Source organism: Trematomus bernacchii, unplaced genomic scaffold, assembly GCF_902827165.1.
Source record: "Trematomus bernacchii unplaced genomic scaffold, fTreBer1.1, whole genome shotgun sequence".
In the NCBI taxonomy this organism is placed as follows: Eukaryota; Metazoa; Chordata; class Actinopteri; order Perciformes; family Nototheniidae; genus Trematomus; species Trematomus bernacchii.
This window is the reverse complement of record NW_022987732.1, coordinates 1,594,261-1,616,018: the sequence shown is the minus strand read 5'-3', so window position 1 is coordinate 1,616,018 and position 21,758 is coordinate 1,594,261. Positions and strand designations below refer to the sequence as shown.

At 41.8% G+C, this 21,758-nt stretch overlaps 1 protein-coding gene across 2 annotated transcripts in view; it reads right to left on the bottom strand.

Moving 5' to 3' along the window:
* Nucleotides 1-1,201: 1,201 nt before the first annotated feature.
* The window catches only part of LOC117494807 (GA-binding protein subunit beta-1-like), a 28,718-nt gene continuing 8,161 nt past the window's right edge, over nucleotides 1,202-21,758 (bottom strand). The window contains exons 3-9 of one of the 2 annotated variants that reach the window (XM_034145773.1): nucleotides 18,385-18,552; nucleotides 15,056-15,250; nucleotides 10,314-10,416; nucleotides 8,773-8,934; nucleotides 5,955-6,076; nucleotides 4,262-4,326; nucleotides 1,202-3,317 (exon numbers count right to left, since the gene is read on the bottom strand). In XM_034145773.1, coding sequence (XP_034001664.1) covers nucleotides 2,903-3,317; nucleotides 4,262-4,326; nucleotides 5,955-6,076; nucleotides 8,773-8,934; nucleotides 10,314-10,416; nucleotides 15,056-15,250; nucleotides 18,385-18,552 — 1,230 coding nt within the window. In that variant the 3' untranslated portion in view covers nucleotides 1,202-2,902. The remainder of the gene's footprint in view (nucleotides 3,318-4,261; nucleotides 4,327-5,954; nucleotides 6,077-8,772; nucleotides 8,935-10,313; nucleotides 10,417-15,055; nucleotides 15,251-18,384; nucleotides 18,553-21,758) is intronic. The other variant, XM_034145774.1, reaches the window with a different exon arrangement.

Below are 21,758 nucleotides of genomic sequence, written 5' to 3'. Positions count from 1 at the left end.
AACATATTAACTCAATATAATTGAATCAGCTAAATTAACTGAGCAGATCATAATCATATTTCTGATTGTGCATAATGTGTTCACTTTACTGTGAAAGTTGTGTCACAGCGATATATATCTAATTTGTTTCATATCAATTTGATCAATAAATGTTTCCACATGTAATAAAGGACATGTTATGTACTGTAAGCATTTTCATTCTTAAATGACTTGAATTTTACCTTTAGCAACAACAAAAAAAGCTTTTGAAATGTAGCTAGTTCTGTCACATGTGTTAGTCTGGCACATGGACATCTTGGACATGTTGTTATGGGAACACAAAGTCACATGACCTGGCCCAGGACCCACCAGACTGTTCAGTGTGTGTCACTTAGGGACTTCATGAGATAACATAAAGGCTAAAGCTGTATAAGGAACTTTCCAGAACATTTAAAGTTCATGTGAGACCCGTGTCACGGTGGGTCTTTATGGGTATACTGTATCAAATATATTACACAGTATTCATGTGTTAATAAGCCCAATGTTCAAATAAATTCAGTCGATTAAAGTTGAAAACATGTTCTAACAAATCTAAGTTGATAAGAAAAAAGCCCAATAACTAATTTACATAACAACCTTGAAATATACCCTCCATATTTCCTCCTATAAGCAATCTGAAGCTTCTGTTTGAAGGAATGAGCTGCCAGCACAATAAATGAAACCTTTTCGAGAGCTCTTTTAGCATTTTCAAGTATCAAGAATAATGTACCTAGTACATAGGATTGACTTTTCCAACTTATAACAGAACTTATGAGGAAATAAACCTCCAGTGAGCGACACAGCCCTTCGTATATTTTTCTGTTTCCCTCAGTGAAAAAAGTTTGGACACCCCTGATCTAAAGTATATCAGTGGACAGCTGTTCAACAACTCACCAAGACACACTCCCAATGAGCTCTTTAGTGCCCAATTTAACATTTTATACCCAAAGAGCTGTGTGCAACACTATTTCTCACTACAGCGTCAGACTGTTGGTCACTGGGAGCCAGTTTAATGAGTAGAGCCATTACTGGTGACCATTAAGGAGAGAGCAGCTGGAGGTTAATGCTTTACTGGCTGCAGCAGAGGGAAATCATGGCTTTTTTCTCCCAAATTATATTTACTCATGCACATAATAACGAGTGAGTGTTAGTATCATTACGTACGTACAGATAAAAGGCAAAATGTGAATAAAAGAGAGCATTTTTATTGAAATATAAAAGACATTTTAAAATGTTCTAGATGCAGCATTATTGAATAAAACAAATGTTGTGTCACTTCAGTCATTAAACCAGAACCACAAAACAAGTTATTCAAACATAATTAGCACATGAGCAAACTCATAAAGACTGTGTTACATTTTTACACTATTTGCACTGTAATTTCAGAAGTAACACGTTTTTCCATTTTCTCTATTCCTTTTATTGCCTCACATAATTACATTTAAAAAACTTGTGTCAAAAAAATAAGCTTTTGTGTTGAATAAAGACCTTGAACATGTTAACAAATTACCCGTGACAGTTTCAGTAATGAGAAAATGGGCTTTATAATGAATGGGGTAAAAAAGCAATTGAATTCATGTTATTGATATCGGCTCACTTCGTACACTTAACCAAATGTTTTATAGTTTAAAAAACAAACACAAAAGCCTTTAAATCTGTCAAGAGTTGCACTGATGTCACATTTAAATAACCCCCTTTGTGAGATCTGCCAAAAGACAAAGAATTAACAGTAAAACATAATTTTGAGTTGTGGGTTTTCACGTTTAAAAACAGTCAGATTCGTCTTGTTGTGACTCATTTAAATCACACCGCAGGAGAACTCGGGGGGGTCGAGTGGTGAAAAAGCTGCTTAAAAAAGTAACAAGTTTGATTCCCAGAAAAGATACGGTGTAAGAGTCCTTGATCCCAGCAGCGGCTCCTATCTGCTCCATGATAAGAAACATGGAGGGCTCTTACTGTAATTGCTTCATGATTATCTCTGACCGGACTGTGCACCTCCACAGAGAAACAATCCTCCTCTGGCATCACCGCAGGAGGCCCTTTCACACATTATGTCATGAAAAATAAACGCAAGGAATAATTTGACCTAAAAGATAACTAAATATAACAAAGAATAATACATATTACACACTTTTAAAGGTTCGTTATCTAGTACCAGGGAAGGATATGAACACCTGTCAATATAGTTATTATAATATATAATGAAATTGTTGTTTTTTATCAGAACCAAAAACAATAACAACAATATTTCTGCATTGTTTATCAGCCAACTGCCGCACTGCTATCTTCAAGACGCCCTATTATACTCATTTTCATATTCATATCAGTATGTAGTGTCTCTACTGTGACATGTCTCTATGCTTTAATGTCCAAATATCTCTTTATTTTTCTCATACTGCCTGTGCTGCAGCACCTCTTTTCACCCTCTGTCTCAAACCAGAGCCCAGTCTGCTCTGATTGGTTAGCTGGCCGGCTCTTTTGTGATTGGTCAACCGCTTAGAGATGTCCCGCCCCTTTCAGGTACAATGTGTTAGCCAATAGAAGCGCAGTGTTACATAGGGATGTCATTATGTTGCATAAGTTCATGAGTCTAATGTAGGCATTTCTGGCAGGGGAGAGAAACTCTAAACACAATCTATATAACACACGTCATCATTTTTAATATTGACATTAGTCACTGAGAGACCCCTGTCGTTCAATCCCTCTCAACATTTCAGTTATGAGTCTGGTCATGTTGTTACAGGTGATCGTTTAAAAGTCTGTGATGCTAACTGTTTCCTCTCAGTGATGTAGAGTGTGCTGCATGAACATATTTACAAAAGTCTTCCTAATCTTTACAAAAGGTTATGAAGATCGTTGAAATAGATCATCACAAATCATGGTGCTAGTGTCTGCGTCCTCCTCTCCCTCTTCCTCTCCCTCTTCCTCGGCCTCGCTGACCGGGGGAGGATTTGTGTGTCTCCTCTGAACCCTCGGTCTCCACCTCCATCTCAGACTCAGTCACAGGAAGTGTCTCTCCTGGAAGTTCACAGACGACCTCCTCTTCATCCTCCTGCTTCGTCTCCTCGTCTTCCACCTCTTTAGCTTCCACTGTGGTCTCCAGCTGCTCCTCCAGCATCACCACCTCCTCCTCCTCCTCCTCCTCCTCTTCCTCCTCCTCCTTCACTGTAGAGTTTATGGTAACAGTTGTCGTGGTGATGTTGTTGTTGTTGATGCTGTTGCTGGTGGCGATGGCCTGCTCCAGTCTGAGGCGGTACTGCTCCGCCTCCTGCTCTTTCTCCAGGAGCTGCTGCTGGTACCTGTTAGAAAAATATCACTGGTCACCGGCTTGAGCTTCAACATCAGGATCCATGTATTTGTGATCCTCTCCAGAATGGAAGTAGTCATCACATACAGAGCATCAACTAGTTCCTGAACAGTGTCCTTCACATGCTGATATACAAGAGAGGGAGTTACACAGTCACAAGATGGAGGAATACCGGTTCTTCTAAGTAATCATACATCCTGTCATGTACAAAATACTGAGTTTTTTCTCAAAATGTTGGCTTTTTTCTGAAAATTCTGACTTTCTCTCAATATTCTGATTTTCTCTCAAAATTCTGACTTTCTCTCAAAATTCTGACTTTTTCTCAAAATTCTGACTTTTTCTCAAAATTCTGACTTTTTCTCAAAATTCTGACTTTCTCTCAATATTCTGACTTTCTCTAAAAATTCAGACTTTCTCTCAAAATTCTGACTTTCTCTCAAAATTCTGACTTTCTCTCAAAATTCTGACTTTCTCTCAAAATTCTGACTTTTTCTCAAAATTCTGATTTTTTTCTCAAGATCCAGATTTTTTTCTCCAAATCTCCAAATTCCGACTTTTTCCCCCAATTGTGATTTCTTTCTCAAAATTCTGACTTGTTCTCAAAATTCTGACTTTTTCTCAAAATTTAGATATTTTTTCAAAAAATCTCAAAATTCTGACTTTTTCTCAAAAAATTTACTTTTTCTCAAAATTCTGCAGTATTCAATGTTTAGTTCAGATGAGCTCCACGTCAGAAATGATCATGCTTGTCATATGTCTATCTCCATAGAGGCTGAATCATCATGTTAATCACATAGCTATCATATGCCTAAAACAGTCCTGATGCTCTTCTAGGTAATCATACATCCTGTCATGTACACAGCTACAGTTGGGGTACCTTTGTTATCATGTTACTCTCATATTGGAAGAGGACATTCAGTATTTTCCCAACATTACCCCTGAGCCTTCAGATTGGCTTCCTGCAGTTGCCGCTCCAGCTGCTCCCGACTCTCCTTCACCTTCTGGGGAAACACAAACAGATTAGCGGTTAAAGCGAGTGTCTCCGTGTCTGAGGAGGGAAGCCGATGCAGAAGTGTCTTAAACCTGAAGTCTTTCTAAAAGCCAACAGGTGAGGAACTCTTATACAGAAAGCAGTCAGATCGTATAGAAGTCTGTGAGAAAAAGCAAGTGAGCAACGGGCAAAATGCAGAAGTCCTCAAACGTCATATAACGTTATAATCTATTATTTTGTTTCATGTACTTTGCTTCAAATAAATAAAATACAAACTATGTTTTTTACACACAGTATACATGAAACAAAACAAAGCAACATGCCACATCCTACGCCTTAAAGGTTCCATGTCATGCTTTTCTGCCCCAGAACGCCACGTTGGAGATTTCTCTTTTTCCATTGTTTACTTCTTGGGTATAGTGACGTATTTCGGGTATAGTGACGTAACGTAACGTAACGCCTCCGCAGATTGGTCCAAATGGACCAATCCTCGGAGCCGTTACGTTTGGACCAATCCGCGGACTTCCTCACACACACACACTCGGCGGGACGTTGCGAGGCTCGCTGCTGCGAGGAGCGGGACACTGTGAGCTGGCTCACTGGTGTGGGGTCGGCGAGACGGCGAGACACCGCGGAACTCAGCCTGGGCACACACACAAACTCCCAACCAGGCTGCGGGTGTGTGTGTGTTTCGGGCTGGGTTTCGCTGTGTCTCGCTGTCTCGCAGATGGCCACTGGGCTCACAGGGAGGGGGGGGGCAGGAGCTCCAACAAGCCGTTTAGGACAGAGAGTGAATACACATACTATACAGAGATGCTGCATGAGAAACCAATGTGTATAATGTATTTAGTATACCTCAACAATGGAATTGTGATCAGTAGAAATGGCCATGACATGGGACCTTTAAGTTCAAACGCAATTTTCTTTTTTAGGTGAAGAAACTAATAATAATAATTAAAAAAATAAATAAAAAGAATGCAAAAAATAGCCCAAATACTAATTGAACAATACATATAAATAAATAACTATTACTATAATTACATTTGATATCTCAGGGTCATTGTTCAGAATTATTTTCAAAGTCAAATGAACAGATTGAAATGTGTTCATGTTTCTCTACAGCGGCCATATTACATTACACAACATTCAAAGATGAAATAGCAGTTTGCTTTGTTTACTATAAAGCATGTCGTTGCTGGAGTGAAATGCTGGAGACACTGGGAATGTTGCTTTTGTTCCAATCTCCAGAGAAATATCCTTAAAACTTTGTTTATGTTAATTACAATTTGCTTTGAGCAGAGTGGAAATTACCAAGTGTAAAAGTGCAAGCTGCTGACTAATGAGCCATGTTGATATGTATATGTGTTTATGACTTATAAACATGCAAACATCCATCTGCCTGCTCAGGATGCTGTGTGGGAATGATAATTGTTTACCATGAACTAAAATCCATTATATTTGGGTTTGATCCCTTTTGCATTTCATAGCTTTGGCTGATGTGGAGCTTCCATGTTTGTTTGTGTTTTTTTAGGGGACTTCTGTGTTATAAAGAACCAAGTCGGATATATAAATCGAACACTTACAGCAAAGGTTAGACAATAATAACGGTTCATTTTTAACAAACTGCTCCCTGCTTACCTTGGATTTTAAGATGCTGTGATTGGCTGTAGGGTCTGTCTTCCTCTTGTGTGTGGGCGTGGCCGAGATAGGCTCCTCCCCCACGACCTCCTCTGCCATCGAGCCGGCGGGCACAGCCACCACTGCAACGGCAGAACAGAAAAGTGTCAGAGTGAGGTCTTAAAGGTCCCCTATTATACTGTTTTTCATCAATATATCACAGGTCTCAGATATATCCAGAGCCTGTCTCTGATTGGCTGAAACACCAAACAGCATCCCATAATCCCCTCTGTTTCAGCCCTGTTTCCAAAGTGCTGATTCTCTGTCTGTTACTTTAGATGAAAATAAGGAGCCCCTCCCCACGCCCCTCTGAGAGAGATTTGGTTAAAAAGAACTCAATGGTGCTCTAGGAGGAGATTCAGGTGATAAGGTGGGGGGGGGGGGGGGTTACCTTGGTTGGTGATTGGCTAATGGTTACACAAGCCAAAACATCGTTATGACATCATAAAGTGGCCAAAATCTGATCAGCTCATTTTCAGACAGGTTTTTATAGAAATGGATCAGGACAAAAAGAGAGAGAATCTTTGTTCCTGAAACTTTCAGAGTCTCTTTACACAGAGGGGACACATGTTGATGAAGAAGAGACATGAAGAAGAGGGGACACATGTTGATGTAGAAGAGACATGAAGAAGAGGGGACACATGTTGATGTAGAAGAGACATGAAGAAGAGGGGACACATGTTGATGTAGAAGAGACATGAAGAAGAGGGGACACATGTTGATGTAGAAGAGACGTGAAGAAGAGGGGACACATGTTGATGTAGAAGAGACATGAAGAAGAGGGGACACATGTTGATGTAGAAGAGACATGAAGAAGAGGGGACACATGTTGATGTAGAAGAGACATGAAGAAGAGGGGACACATGTTGATGTAGAAGAGACATGAAGAAGAGGGGACACATGTTGATGTAGAAGAGACATGAAGAAGAGGGGACACATGTTGATGTAGAAGAGACATGAAGAAGAGGGGACACATGTTGATGTAGAAGAGACATGAAGAAGAGGGGACACATGTTGATGTAGAAGAGACATGAAGAAGAGGGGACACATGTTGATGTAGAAGAGACATGAAGAAGAGGGGACACATGTTGATGTTGAAGAGACATGAAGAAGAGGGGACACATGTTGATGTAGAAGAGACATGAAGAAGAGGGGACACATGTTGATGTAGAAGAGACATGAAGAAGAGGGGACACATGTTGATGTAGAAGAGACATGAAGAAGAGGGGACACATGTTGATGTAGAAGAGACATGAAGAAGAGGGGACACATGTTGATGTTGAAGAGACATGAAGAAGAGGGGACACATGTTGATGTAGAAGAGACATGAAGAAGAGGGGACACATGGTGATGTAGAAGAGACATGAAGAAGAGGGGACACATGTTGATGTAGAAGAGACATGAAGAAGAGGGGACACATGTTGATGTAGAAGAGACATGAAGAAGAGGGGACACATGTTGATGTAGAAGAGACATGAAGAAGAGGGGACACATGTTGATGTAGAAGAGACATGAAGAAGAGGGGACACATGTTGATGTAGAAGAGACATGAAGAAGAGGGGACACATGTTGATGTAGAAGAGACATGAAGAAGAGGGGACACATGTTGATGTAGAAGAGACATGAAGAAGAGGATTTTGCATGATAGGTGACCTTTAATAAGCATATCTTTAAAAAATACATCTGTTTTTGTTTGCTTGTGTTGTGTGTGTGTGTGTGTGTGTGTGTGTGTGTGTGTGTGTGTGTGTGTGTGTGTATACTTCTGCAAGACCTATTCTCTCTATGTATGCAACATTAGTTTCAGGGTCCAGTTTTTTGCTTTTGTCTTTGATTTGGCAACACCCTCTTAAAATATATAACTTAACTGATTCTAAGTTGCTTCTTTTGGTCCTGCTTGTTTGTATGGCATTTGTAAAATAGAGACATTTTTACTGAATGCACATTCCTCTATTAAAAATGCAATATGTCAAATCTCAGTAAGTTTTTCTGTTGAGTTTTTTCCCCATTTAATAGCAGCTTTTTGCCACTAACAGTTAGTAGATTTAGGATTTGTTCTATGGTTTTAGATGGATCATGTTTGAATACAAGAAACTGCAAACGGCAATGTTGTCTCAGGTTTTCAGGACTATTCCCAGCAGATGTGAGACTTTTTCTAAATAGTTTTTAGTGCCTTTGTTTTGCTTGTGTTTCCCACAGCGTGTGCAGCATTGGTTCCTTCAGCTAAAGGCGAGATTTAAGACTCATTTATAAATTCTCGGAAGGATAAGTAAGACCAAATGTACAGGCAATTTTCTGCTATGGATGAATTGTGAGATGCAATTGGTACATTACTTTTGAAAAACAGATGTTTACCATTATTTTGTGATTTCAAAAAGGCCTGAAAAAAACGTTCTAAAACCCCTACTTCCAATGTCTGAGAATTTTAAAGACGTTTCAAAGACTCATTGTGTGGATTCTTTGTTGTCGCTACATTACTGCTTTTGTTAGAAACCGTCTTCATTATCCACCACAGTGCATGCCTATTTCCAGCAGAGTGTGTGTGTGTGTGTGTGCAGCAGAGTGTGTGTGCTGCAGAGTGTGTGTGTGTGTGTGTGCAGCAGAGTGTGTGTGATGCAGAGTGTGTGTGTGTGTGTGTGCAGCAGAGTGTGTGTGCTGCAGAGTGTGTGCTGCAGAGTGTGTGTGCAGCAGAGTGTGTGTGCAGCAGAGTGTGTGTGCAGCAGAGTGTGTGTGTGTGTGCGTGTGTGTGTGTGTGTGTGTGTGTGTGTGTGTGTGTCCTCACTCTGCTGGCCCTGCAGTGTGAAGATGAACTGCTGGCCCAGGGACGCCGGCTGCAGGTTGCCGTGTTGGTCTGTTACTATGGTGATGACCCTCTGACTCCCGTCACCCACCACATGCTGAAGGGTTTCCACCGACTCAGCCGCCATGACGTCCTCAGACTTGCCTGAAGAGAAAGAGTTGGTTTGTATTGTTAGATAATAAACACGCCTAGAACTACTCTGGCATCTCAAAGAGCAGAACAGAACCAAGGACAACATGTTACACAACAACAACAACAACACCTTTTGAGGCTCTCTAAAGATGATCAACAGCTTAAACCCCCTACATTTGAAACAGAAAATGAATATCAAACTTTAAATCCTTATGTCAACATACATTATTTTATTTTATTCTAAAATGGAGCAACTGTCACAAAAACTAAAATGATGGTTAAAGAAATGTCTAAATAGAGAGGCGAAGTCCCTCCCTTTCCGGGGAGCTCCATGGGACCTTATTTAGGAAAAAGTATGTATTGAAGTCAATGGGGAGAGAAATATTATCTCTCGATCCCGTTTGAATTGTGCCACGAATTACACATATGATGTTTGTCAATTTAAAAGATAATTTTGCAAGTCAAAAAAATAAAAATGTGTCGTAAAACTGTGAAGTAACACTTTTATTTGTGTGAAACCGCTCAATGAACTACATCTCCCGTCTCGCACCACACACCAAGACGGCCGTCACGTTGGCACATTTCACTTCTTTCTTTCAGAATGAGGCGGAAAGTATTAAAAGAGGTGAAAATCACTCCAAGTCTGGGCATGTTGAGAGCTGTACATACACACAAGGGGAGTTAGTCGGTTCATAAGAGCCAGCATGCGGGACCGGGACTCTGGGATTTGTAGTCTTTCTAGTTGCGTATTTTTCATAGTCTTATATTTCAACAGTTTTACGACAAACTGTGACTTTTCTGACATGGAAATGATTTTTTAAGATTGACAAACATCATATGTGTAATTCATGGCACAATTCAAACGGGATCAAAAGATAATCTTTCTCTCCCCATTGACTTCAATACATAATTTTTCCGAAATAAGGTCCCATGGGTCGGAAGTAGATGGGCGGGACTTCGCCTCTCTATGAACACTGCTGCTACAGAGAAGCTAATGTATGTAGAGAAACATGGATAGATAAATAACTTGGTTTGTTGGACGTTCCTCCATCTTTCTTTTTTAGCATCTGCAGTTCCATTCATTTGTAACACATCACTCCAGTGTCTATCTGGGTCTTTAGGATTATTCTTAAAATAACATTTTGGCACATCTTGCTCTAACTGCCATCCCTTCCTCCTGTAGATGCTGCAGTCCAGATGTTTCTTGTCAGATATGATAGTCTCCTGAGATAACGCACTGAGTCTCCCGAGGCTTTTTCTTATTCCCCACCTGAACACATTTGAATCCCACATCCCTCCCATCTGCTGTTTATTCATCACTTTTGTCACATCATTCCTGTACTTCATCACTGCTCGTACACACAGCAGATGGATGAGTGTGTGCTGCCTACCTGCGGAAGCTTTTGAGACGAGCTCCGAGAGGTTCACCATCCCACCGGATCGGATGATGTAGTGAGGCTCAGGGTCCACGTTCACCTGGTTCTGCATGCCGTCCTGCGCACACACACACACACACAATTATGTTGCAGTTAAGGATAATTTGCCATCTAATCTATCGCACAAAAGAGCGATAACACTTAAAGGTCACCTATTATGCAAAATCCACTTCTTCATGTCTCTTCTACATCAACATGTGTCCCCTCTTCTTCATGTCTCTTCTACATCAACATGTGTCCCCTCTTCTTCATGTCTCTTCTACATCAACATGTGTCCCCTCTTCCTCATGTCTCTTCTACATCAACATGTGTCCCCTCTTCTTCATGTCTCTTCTACATCAACATGTGTCCCCTCTTCTTCATGTCTCTTCTACATCAACATGTGTCCCCTCTTCTTCATGTCTCTTCTACATCAACATGTGTCCCCTCTTCTTCATGTCTCTTCTACATCAACATGTGTCCCCTCTTCCTCATGTCTCTTCTACATCAACATGTGTCCCCTCTTCTTCATGTCTCTTCTACATCAACATGTGTCCCCTCTTCTTCATGTCTCTTCTACATCAACATGTGTCCCCTCTTCTTCATGTCTCTTCTACATCAACATGTGTCCCCTCTTCTTCATGTCTCTTCTACATCAACATGTGTCCCCTCTTCTTCATGTCTCTTCTACATCAACATGTGTCCCCTCTTCTTCATGTCTCTTCTACATCAACATGTGTCCCCTCTTCTTCATGTCTCTTCTACATCAACATGTGTCCCCTCTTCTTCATGTCTCTTCTACATCAACATGTGTCCCCTCTTCTTCATGTCTCTTCTACATCAACATGTGTCCCCTCTTCTCCATGTCTCTTCTACATCAACATGTGTCCCCTCTGTGTAAAGAGACTCTGAAAGTTTCAGGAACAAAGATTCTCTCTCTTTTTGTCCTGATCCATTTCTATAAAAACCTGTCTGAAAATGAGCTGATCAGATTTTGGCCACTTTATGATGTCATAACGATGTTTTGTCTTGTGTAACCATTAGCCAATCACCAACCAAGGTAACCCCCCCCCCCCCCCCCCACCTTATCACCTGAATCTCCTCCTAGAGCACCATTGTGTTCTTTTTAACCAAATATCTCTCAGAGGGGCGTGGGGAGGGGCTCCTTATTTTCATCTAAAGTAACAGACAGAGAATCAGTACTTTGGAAACAGGGCTGAAACAGAGGGGATTATGGGTAATGCTGCAATGATCTGTTTGGTGTTTCAGCCAATCAGAGACAGGTTCTGGATATATCTGAGACCTGTGATGTATTGATGAAAAACACTATAATAGGGGACCTTTAATATAAAATCACATGTGACTCGTTATTCAAGAAGGAGGAAGTCTAGTCATTTCTGCACAACATTAAAACAGTAAAGTTGATCGAGATCCTTTAACCTGTGACATCTGACTTATTTTGGCTTTTTAAAGGGAGAGGAAACAAGTAAAGACAACACTAACCCCCCCACTCACTTTATAAGTTGATATGACGACACTGTAAGTCCAAAATGTTTTATTTGTTTCTGTTTTGCTATCCATCAATTCTGATATAAGAGCATGTTGCTAAAACATTTAGGGGCATTGCTTCGACCTAGAACATATCTTTAGATATCTTAAAACCAATACTAGAAAATAAGACCCTACCAATTGTTTCATCTGTCTGAAACTAAGATAAATGGTTTGAAACCAAGGTAAAACGAAAAGCAGAAAATAATTGATATTCTTTAACTGAATCCAATACATTTAGTTTAATGTTATTGGAAATCGTCCGAGCAACAACTCCCTGAAGATTTGAGGAAGTGCTCTCTGCTCCTGAGAGCGAGAAATCAATTCATTGGTGCTTTGCCATCCTCTGTGGAAAAGTCCTTGTGTGGTTAATGGTGGATAAAATATGATGGTCGCATTAGGCTGAGGTTTAAAACGAATAGCTATTCACTGATAATTCATTTTTAGTGTGGCGTTGATGGGCTTTCATCAGACGGAGACATTTCATCTGCACAGTACTGACAGGCAAAGAGAAAGATCATCAGGATTGTATGCATGAGATACAAACATTGTGTCTGGCTTTCTCTTCATAAAACACCCAACAGTTTCGATTTCTGTGTCTGAGCTAAAGTGCTTGACTGCAGCCCTTCAGAGCGCTGACCACAGGGGAGTGTTTCCCACTCATGTCTACAGTGGGTGTTTCTGTTTCATAAACTCCTGTCAGTGCCCTTTGCTTTGCAGCCATCTTGCATGGGTCAACCCGCTGCTTTGCTCGAGGCCTGTCCAGGGAGAGGAGTTATCTAACGCTAAACGACACAACCTCCTACACACCTGAAGACACACACACACACACACACACACACACACACACACACACACACACACACACACACACACACACACACACACACACACACACACACACACACACACACACACACACACACACACACACACACACACACACACACACACACACACACACACACACACACACACACACACACACACACACACACACACACACACACACACACACACACACACACACACACACATTACTTAAAGGTCCCCTATTATACTGTTTTTCATCAATATATCACAGGTCTCAGATATATCCAGAGCCTGTCTCTGATTGGCTGAAACACCAAACAGCATCCCATAATCCCCTCTGTTTCAGCCCTGTTTCCAAAGTGCTGATTCTCTGTCTGTTACTTTAGATGAAAATGAGGAGCCCCTCCCCACGCCCCTCTGAGAGAGATTTGGTTAAAAAGAACACAATGGTGCTCTAGGAGGAGATTCAGGTGATAAGGTGGGGGGGGGGGGGGGTTACCTTGGTTGGTGATTGGCTAATGGTTACACAAGCCAAAACATCGTTATGACATCATAAAGTGTCCAAAATCTGATCAGCTCATTTTCAGACAGGTTTTTATAGAAATGGATCAGGACAAAAAGAGAGAGAATCTTTGTTCCTGAAACTTTCAGAGTCTCTTTCCACAGAGGGGACACATGTTGATGTAGAAGAGACATGAAGAAGAGGGGACACATGTTGATGTAGAAGAGACATGAAGAAGAGGGGACACATGTTGATGTAGAAGAGACATGAAGAAGAGGGGACACATGTTGATGTAGAAGAGACATGAAGAAGAGGGGACACATGTTGATGTAGAAGAGACATGAAGAAGAGGGGACACATGTTGATGTAGAAGAGACATGAAGAAGAGGGGACACATGTTGATGAAGAAGAGACATGAAGAAGAGGGGACACGTGTTGATGTAGAAGAGACATGAAGAAGAGGGGACACATGTTGATGTAGAAGAGACGTGAAGAAGAGGGGACACATGTTGATGTAGAAGAGACATGAAGAAGAGGGGACACATGTTGATGTAGAAGAGACGTGAAGAAGAGGGGACACATGTTGATGTAGAAGAGACATGAAGAAGAGGGGACACATGTTGATGTAGAAGAGACATGAAGAAGAGGGGACACATGTTTATGTAGAAGAGACATGAAGAAGAGGGGACACATGTTGATGTAGAAGAGACATGAAGAAGAGGGGACACATGTTGATGTAGAAGAGACATGAAGAAGAGGGGACACATGTTGATGTAGAAGAGACATGAAGAAGAGGGGACACATGTTTATGTAGAAGAGACATGAAGAAGAGGGGACACATGTTGATGTAGAAGAGACATGAAGAAGAGGGGACACATGTTGATGTAGAAGAGACATGAAGAAGAGGGGACACGTGTTGATGTAGAAGAGACATGAAGAAGAGGGGACACATGTTGATGTAGAAGAGACATGAAGAAGAGGGGACACTGTTGATGTAGAAGAGACATGAAGAAGAGGGGACACGTGTTGATGTAGAAGAGACATGAAGAAGAGGGGACACGTGTTGATGTAGAAGAGACATGAAGAAGTGGATTTTGCATGATAGGCTTTAAAGCTTGGTAGAAGAGCCTTTTTAAATCTCATTCTCCTATCCGGCGTTGTGTGAAATTTGTGTCTAAATGCGGGTAGGAAGTGTTTGCAACATGGCTGTCTGACAGAAAGAGGCTGCACTAACACGGGAACCATAGCAACGCCGGTAAGAGTCAAACTGGACTAGTAGAAAAACATCAAGCGTGTTTTTTTGAAATCACAGGGGGGCAGTGTGCAAACATGTCTACGCCTGCACTTCCTCTTATACTCTTTTTACTTGTTCTCGTTCCTCTGCTCCCCCCATTGCTCTTCTCATCCCCCCCTGTTTCACTCTCCCCCTTAATCTCTGTCCATCTCCCTCCCGGCCTCTCCCACCAGCCCCTCATTTATCCATCTGTCTCCTTGTCCTCCACGCATCCCTCTATCTGTCCATCTCTCCCGCCGTTTCTCCTCCCGTCTTCATTTGTACCTGCCTCGGCTGAAATGTGCTTGGTCATTACCCCCATCCCTTCTGTCCCTTTCATTTTTCTGTCCTTATTTATTCCCCCTACATCGTTTGTCTTCCCGTCCTCACCCTCTCTTTGTCATCATGTCCCTTTTCTCTTTGCTTTCTCTCGTCCCCATCTTCATCCATCCTTGTCTCCATATCCTTCATTTGTCTTTCTATGACTCCTCACATCTCATTGTCTTTTTCTCTGCTCAACTCTGTCTGAGTGTCTGCTTCTCTCTCTCTCTCCCCTCTTCCCCACCCCCTCTGTCTGTCCACCTGTAGCAATATCATCAGCTCAGTGTTGCTGGTATCCATGGCGATGTCGAAGGGCGTCTTGTCGAACTTGCTGAGGCAGTGGACGTCGGCTCCGTACCTCAGCAGCAGCTCGGCCACCTCCCTGTGGCCGCGCTGAGCCGCCCAGTGCAGCGCCGTCATCTTCAGCATGTCTCTGGCGTCCACCTCCGCTCCGTGCTGCAGACACACGGCGCCCCCCGGTGGTGACAACAGGGAGAACACAAAGAAAGAGAAACAAAAGGGAAGTGGTGAGCAAAGATGTGACTATGCAGATATTGTCTGCCGGGTTTGTAAAGTGCAGTAAACACAAGGTTTTGAAACGTTATGAATTTACGGCAGGTTGTGAATAGTACAATCTGAACACAAGTTGCCCCGGTTGTGATGTTGAACAGCCTTCTGTAAGGTTTTAAGAAAGGTGGAAGTGAAAGGAAAGACTGCAGGGTACATGTTGATGTTAAAATGATGGAGAAATGCTGTTTGCACCATCTTTTTGAATTAGACAAGAAGGGTTGTTACAACATTGTCCGAACATCATAACCACATTCAGTAAGAACAACTCACGTAAACGTAAAGATACTACTTTTAGTCATCTTGCATCTCTGTGATTCTTTGCATCTATTTTGAGTCGTTTGGCATCTTTTTGCAGTTCACACACAATTATTTTTCTTACATACTTTTACTTTTAATTGTTATATTTATATACATATTGTTCCTTTATTGTACCTTTTTATTACACAATGTTCTTGTTATGTTTGTATAACACTTTGGATTTATTCTAAAAATATAGAGAGGCGAAGTCCCGCCCATCTACTTCCGACCCATGGGACCTTATTTCGGAAAAATGATGTATTGAAGTCAATGGGGAGAGAAAGATTATCTTTCGATCCCGTTTGAATTGTGCCACAAATTACACATATGATGTTTGTCAATTTAAAATAATAATTTCCATGTCAAAAAAGTCACAGTTTGTCGTAAAACTGTTGAAATATAAGACTATGAAAAATACGCAACTAGAAAGACTACAAATCCCAGAGTCCCAGTCCCGCATGCTGGCTCTTATGAACCGACTAACTCCCCTTGTGTGTATGTACAGCTCTCAACATGCCCAGACTTGGAGTGATTTTCACCTCTTTTAATACTTTCCGCCTCATTCTGAAAGAAAGAAGTGAAATGTGCCAACGTGACGGCCGTCTTGGTGTGTGGTGCGAGACGGGAGATGTAGGTCATTGAGCGGTTTCACGCAAAAAAAAGTGTTACTTCACAGTTTTACGACACATTTTTATTTTTTGACTTGCAAAATTATCTTTTAAATTAACAAACATCATATGTGGAGAGTGGCACAATTCAAACGGGATCGAAAGATAATCTTTCTCTATCCATTGATTCAATACATACTTTTTCCTAATTAAGGTCCCATGGAGGTCCCCCGGAAAGGGAGGGACTTCGCCTCTCTATAGCAACTGTCACAAAACCCAATTTGAACCTGTGACATATAAAGTATTCTGAGTCTGATTGATTATTCGGATTAAAAACAGTGTCTCTGAAGTCCCTGAAACACACGTCAAGCTTCAAATATTTCTGTAAGTTTAAGGTAATCTGTGACCAATTTACTCTCATATCGTACACTGTCTATCCAAAAGTATTTGTGTGAATGTCCATTTGTGTTTTTCATAGTTTCGGATAGAGCGCTTCGGACAAACTTAATGCTAACAGGTCCAATCATATCTCAGATCAGTGTGCTCTCAAATGTTATAGTGGTGGGCCTTCAAATGCTTCTATGGCTTTATACTGAGCAGCAAATCCAAACAGCCAGGTCACCTTGACTTTGAAATGGGGGGAAATGTACAGGGAACTAACCCAATTTGTTTGGTTCAATCGTATCCATCCTCTCCCCTCTTGCTATTTAGTTTAGGGAATATTATAGATCCAAGATGAAACTGCTAGAAGGGCAGGACTCATAGGAAAATATAGAATTAGAAATCCGTCTGCTACTTCAGCACCACGGACAGCGCCATGGATTTCTCCCAGTTCCCTCTACTGCATATTACATTACATTATATGTTACTTGTTAGACGCTTTTATCCAAAGCGACTTACATATTCAATACTGTGGACAATCCCCACAGGAGCAATCTGGGGTGAAGTGTCTCAGGGACACAACGACATGCTGACTGCACGCCTCCCAGGGGGGGATGTTCCAGTGTCCGTATACTTTAGACCGTGAAGTACACAAATTCCTTTTTAGGCCTGTCTCGTTAACTATAACTTTGATGTTGACAACATGTAAAACAATAAGATAATAAGATCATTTCATCCAAATATAAGCATGATGTCAACAGATGCCTCTCCTAGTTTCTTAGTTAACATTAAAGGTCCCATGTCATGCTTTTCTGGTTATCACCCGTCCCCTTGTGTGTTATGTAGCTTTTTCTGCATGTAAACGGTCTGCAGAGTCACAAACCCTCAAAGTACACCCTGTCGCGAGTAAATCTCTAACACAGAAAAGACCTGTCTATGCTGCCCCAGCACGCCTCGTTGGAGATTTTTCATTGTTTTCTTCCTGGGTACAGTGACGTGCCCATACCCAAATGGACCAATTGGTAAAAATGGACCAATTCGCGGAGCCGTTATGTTACGTCCGCGGAGCCGTTACGTCACACACACACACTCAATCTTTTCTCAGCTGAAGCTCCGCGGATTTCTCACCCTGAAATGGCGGGACGCGGCGAGGCTGTGAGTGTGTGTGTGTGTGCTCGGACTGGTTTCGGGCTGGGTTTCGCTGTGTCTCGCCGACCACACGCAGCAACCAGGAAACCACACCAGTAATCCAGCTCACACTGTCCGCTCCTCGCAGCAGCGAGCCCCGCAACGTCCCGCCAACACGGCACCCAGACCCCACGCAGCATTCTCATCTGTTTGTCATTACTGGTGTCATGTTCTGGTTGCTAACGCCATTGTAAAACATAATCACTGATGTTCCGCTGTAACGGTGGTGGACTCATTAGAACAGAGTGGGGGAGCTGACCAATCAGAGCACAGTGGGCTCATAGGGAGGGGGGGGGGCAGGAGCTCCAACAAGCCGCTTAGGACAGAGAGTGAATACACATACTATACAGAGATGCTGTATGAGAAACCAATGTGAGTTTGGAACATTCAACAATGTAAATCCATTCTAGTAGACCTCAACAATGGAATTATGATCAGTAGAAATGGCCATGTCATGGGACCTTTAAGCTGGCTCTTTTCTGCTGTAACAAATGTACATTTCCCCTCTGTGGTACGAATAAAGGTATTCTGATTCTGTTTCCTCACCTGCACTAACAGGTCCACAATGTTGTAGTGACCCTCTGAGGCAGCTATGTGCAGCGGGGTCTTGTCCACCTTGGTGCGGGCGTCCCTGCTGACCCCGGCCCGCAGCAGCACCTCGGCCGTGGACTGATGACCGTATTTAGCCGCCAGATGCAGCGGGGAAGAGCCCAGCTGGAAGAAAAAGAGGGAACAAGATGTGAAGAAGCAGCTGGAGGTGAGGTGAGGTGAGGTGAGGTGAGGTATGGTATGGTATGGTATGGTATGGTAAGGTAAGGTAAGGTACGTAAGGTATGGTATGGTAAGGTATGGTAAGGTAAGGTAAGGTAAGGTAAGGTATGGTAAGGTATGGTAAGGTAAGGTAAGGTAAGGTACGTAAGGTATGGCATGGTAAGGTAAGGTAAGGTAAGGTAAGGTATGGTAAGGTATGGTATGGTAAGGTAAGGTACTGTAAGGTAAGGTACGGTAAGGTACGGTAAGGTACGGTAAGGTAAGGTACGGTATGGTAAGGTACGATACGGTACGGTAAGGTAAGGTATGGTATGGTATGGTAAGGTACGGTATGGTAAGGTAAGGTACTGTAAGGTAAGGTACGGTAAGGTACGGTAAGTTACGGTAAGGTAAGGTACGGTATGGTAAGGTATGGTAAGGTACGGTAAGGTACGATACGGTACGGTAAGGTACGGTATGGTACGGTAAGGTACGGTAAGGTACGGTAAGGTACGGTATGGTAAGGTAAGGTACGGTAAGGTAAGGTATGGTATGGTATGGTAAGGTACGGTAAGGTAAGGTACGGTAAGGTAAGGTATGGTATGGTAAGGTACGGTACGGTAAGGTATGGTATGGTATGGTATGGTAAGGTAAGGTAAGGTACGGTAAGGTACGGTAAGGTACGTTTATTTATATAAACTCCAGTTGGACTCAGATGTCACACTTTTCCTTGCTCATGTGATGTTTTGGTGTTGATGTGTTTTTGTTTTGTTTCTTTCCGTTAACTGTCAAGTGGGAACTACGTTTTTTATTTTTTGTGTTTCTATTATTTTCCTACAATACTGTTATGATTGGCTGTGAATAAGAAAATATGAAGGACAGACCATCTATTTCTATTTATCTTTTGTTTGAGAAAGGAGCGGGTCATATAAGATTATTTTCTTCTCCCTGCTCCTTTTCGGGTATGGTGTGTTTACAGAGACATGTTTTGTTTATAATTGTTATACATTAAGTTTACATAAGCATACCATGGACGGAACTAAGAAAAATGAAATGAAATATAGCACATTTTCAGACACAGAGGCAATTCAAAGTGCATCATCAACACTTAATGAGAAGACAATAAAGAAACACAATGGAATAACAGATTCATCAAAAACATGCAAAAAAGAGATACAGAATAGTTTAAAAACAACATTCAGTGTTTCCCACAGAATTTGATTCTATTTGTGGGGGCACCGCAACGCACCCCCCCGGCAAGAAGAGCCAAAGGCCCCTTAACCTATTCGGGTGCGCCATCTCATGTTTAAATCCTGTAATTGAACAAATGGGGCAATTTGGCAACGCCCTCTAGCAATTTGGCAACGCCCCCAGCCACTGGGATCCGCTGGGTTTTTGGTTGGGACACACCCATTGGAGTCCTATCTGGAGTGCTACATCTGTACATGAACTTCATTTGGTGTATATTGGTGGATACACAAACACAGAAAGATGAATTAGGTTGTAAAAAAAAAAGGTGATTTATTCATTTTTAAAGAAATATCAATAAAAGAAAAAGTGAGCACAATAAGATCATGACAATTTACTCTGAGAATACAAATATGAGCGCTATATCAGGATTTGAAGCGGAAGAGCTGTGCCGTTATAAAACAGGAAGCGATTGAACAGAAATTTGCTGAATGGGCATTTACGGTATGGATAATGAGGAATGGCTTGCATGGGCATTAATGTAAAGCTTAGTGTCTGTGGAGGGGTTTATAGTCTGTGTCAGTGGGGGTCCTGGGGATGAGGCGAGTAGCTGACTCGAGGAAAACCGTCTTTATGGCACAACAGCCATAATATAAATATGTATTTACACATTCTGAGTTAAGCTCAGAATTATTACCCAAATCTAAATCAAATATGAGACAGAACACAGTCATGTACAGACTCAGAGCCATGGTCAGCTGGAACTCTTTACCCGTCCATATCATTCATGTAAATTGTCATGTACAATTCAAAAGGTTGCAAAAATATTATCTCAGTATTACAAAGTATAACTGAACTGTGCCAGTGGCTATGTATGTATTATTATTATTATGTACAATTATTTGTATTTTTTTGTTTGGCCTTATGATGGCTAAAATTGGATGACCATTTTAGTTTTCACTTCATCTAGCACTTGCATGAAATGATGAGCTGTTTTGTTTTATGCATGTTTGACAGTGTGTGTGAGGACCCCAGGAAGAATAGCCAATGCTCATGCAAAAGATAATCCTCAGCAATAATTTGGAGAAAACAGGTTGCAATGTACTGTACAAACAATACATTCATTTATCCTTCATTTTGCAGACAATTTTATCCAAAGCAACTTACAATAAGTGCAATCACCCAGTAAACAACCTGCTGAGGTGCAGTCGTACTAGGGCTGTACGATATATCGTCTCGTGACGATAATCGTGATATGCGCATGCGCGATAGTCAGGACGTGACTTTTTTCTTTTTAAGACGTGCGATATTAAGTAGGCAAATGAACTCTAACACGTCATGTTACAATTCTTTTGCTGCTTGCTACAAAAGGAAAACTTGCGTGGCTCTCATGTCAGGGGTACTTGAGTGAGTGACAGCAAACCACCAATCACAATCAAATCTCCAAAGCAAACGGACCCGGTGATTAAAGGTAAAAACACTGAATAAAGTAGTTTCATGTGTTTCTCAAAGGCAGTTCGGAGCTGCTAACCGAGCTAGCTCAGCTTGTTGCTCTGATAACTTAAGATCCAGACGTCCGTGACTAAAATCCTTCATCCGGTTAAATATAGTTAAAACAAATACCAATTGTATAGCATTAAAGTTCAAGAAAGGATGGTTTGCGGACAAAAAAAACGGTCTTTTCTTCAATTCCTGTATTTTTTCATATCGCAGGGGGATTTTTTTTCGCAATGTCAGTTTTTTCCAATATCGTGCAGCCCTACAGAGTGTGTTTGTGAATCTGCCCTCTGTCTGCAGTTGTGTGCACACATCACGTTAGGCCGTGACGATGCTTCTCACATCCTTATTCTCAAACCTCCAGGGTCAGAGAGAGAGACCTCCCCAAAACGCCTCGTTGGAGATTTCTCATGTTCTTCCTGGGCATCGTGACGTCTGGATACCCAGTAGCCACGCCCAGAGCTATGACGCGATACGGTCATGCG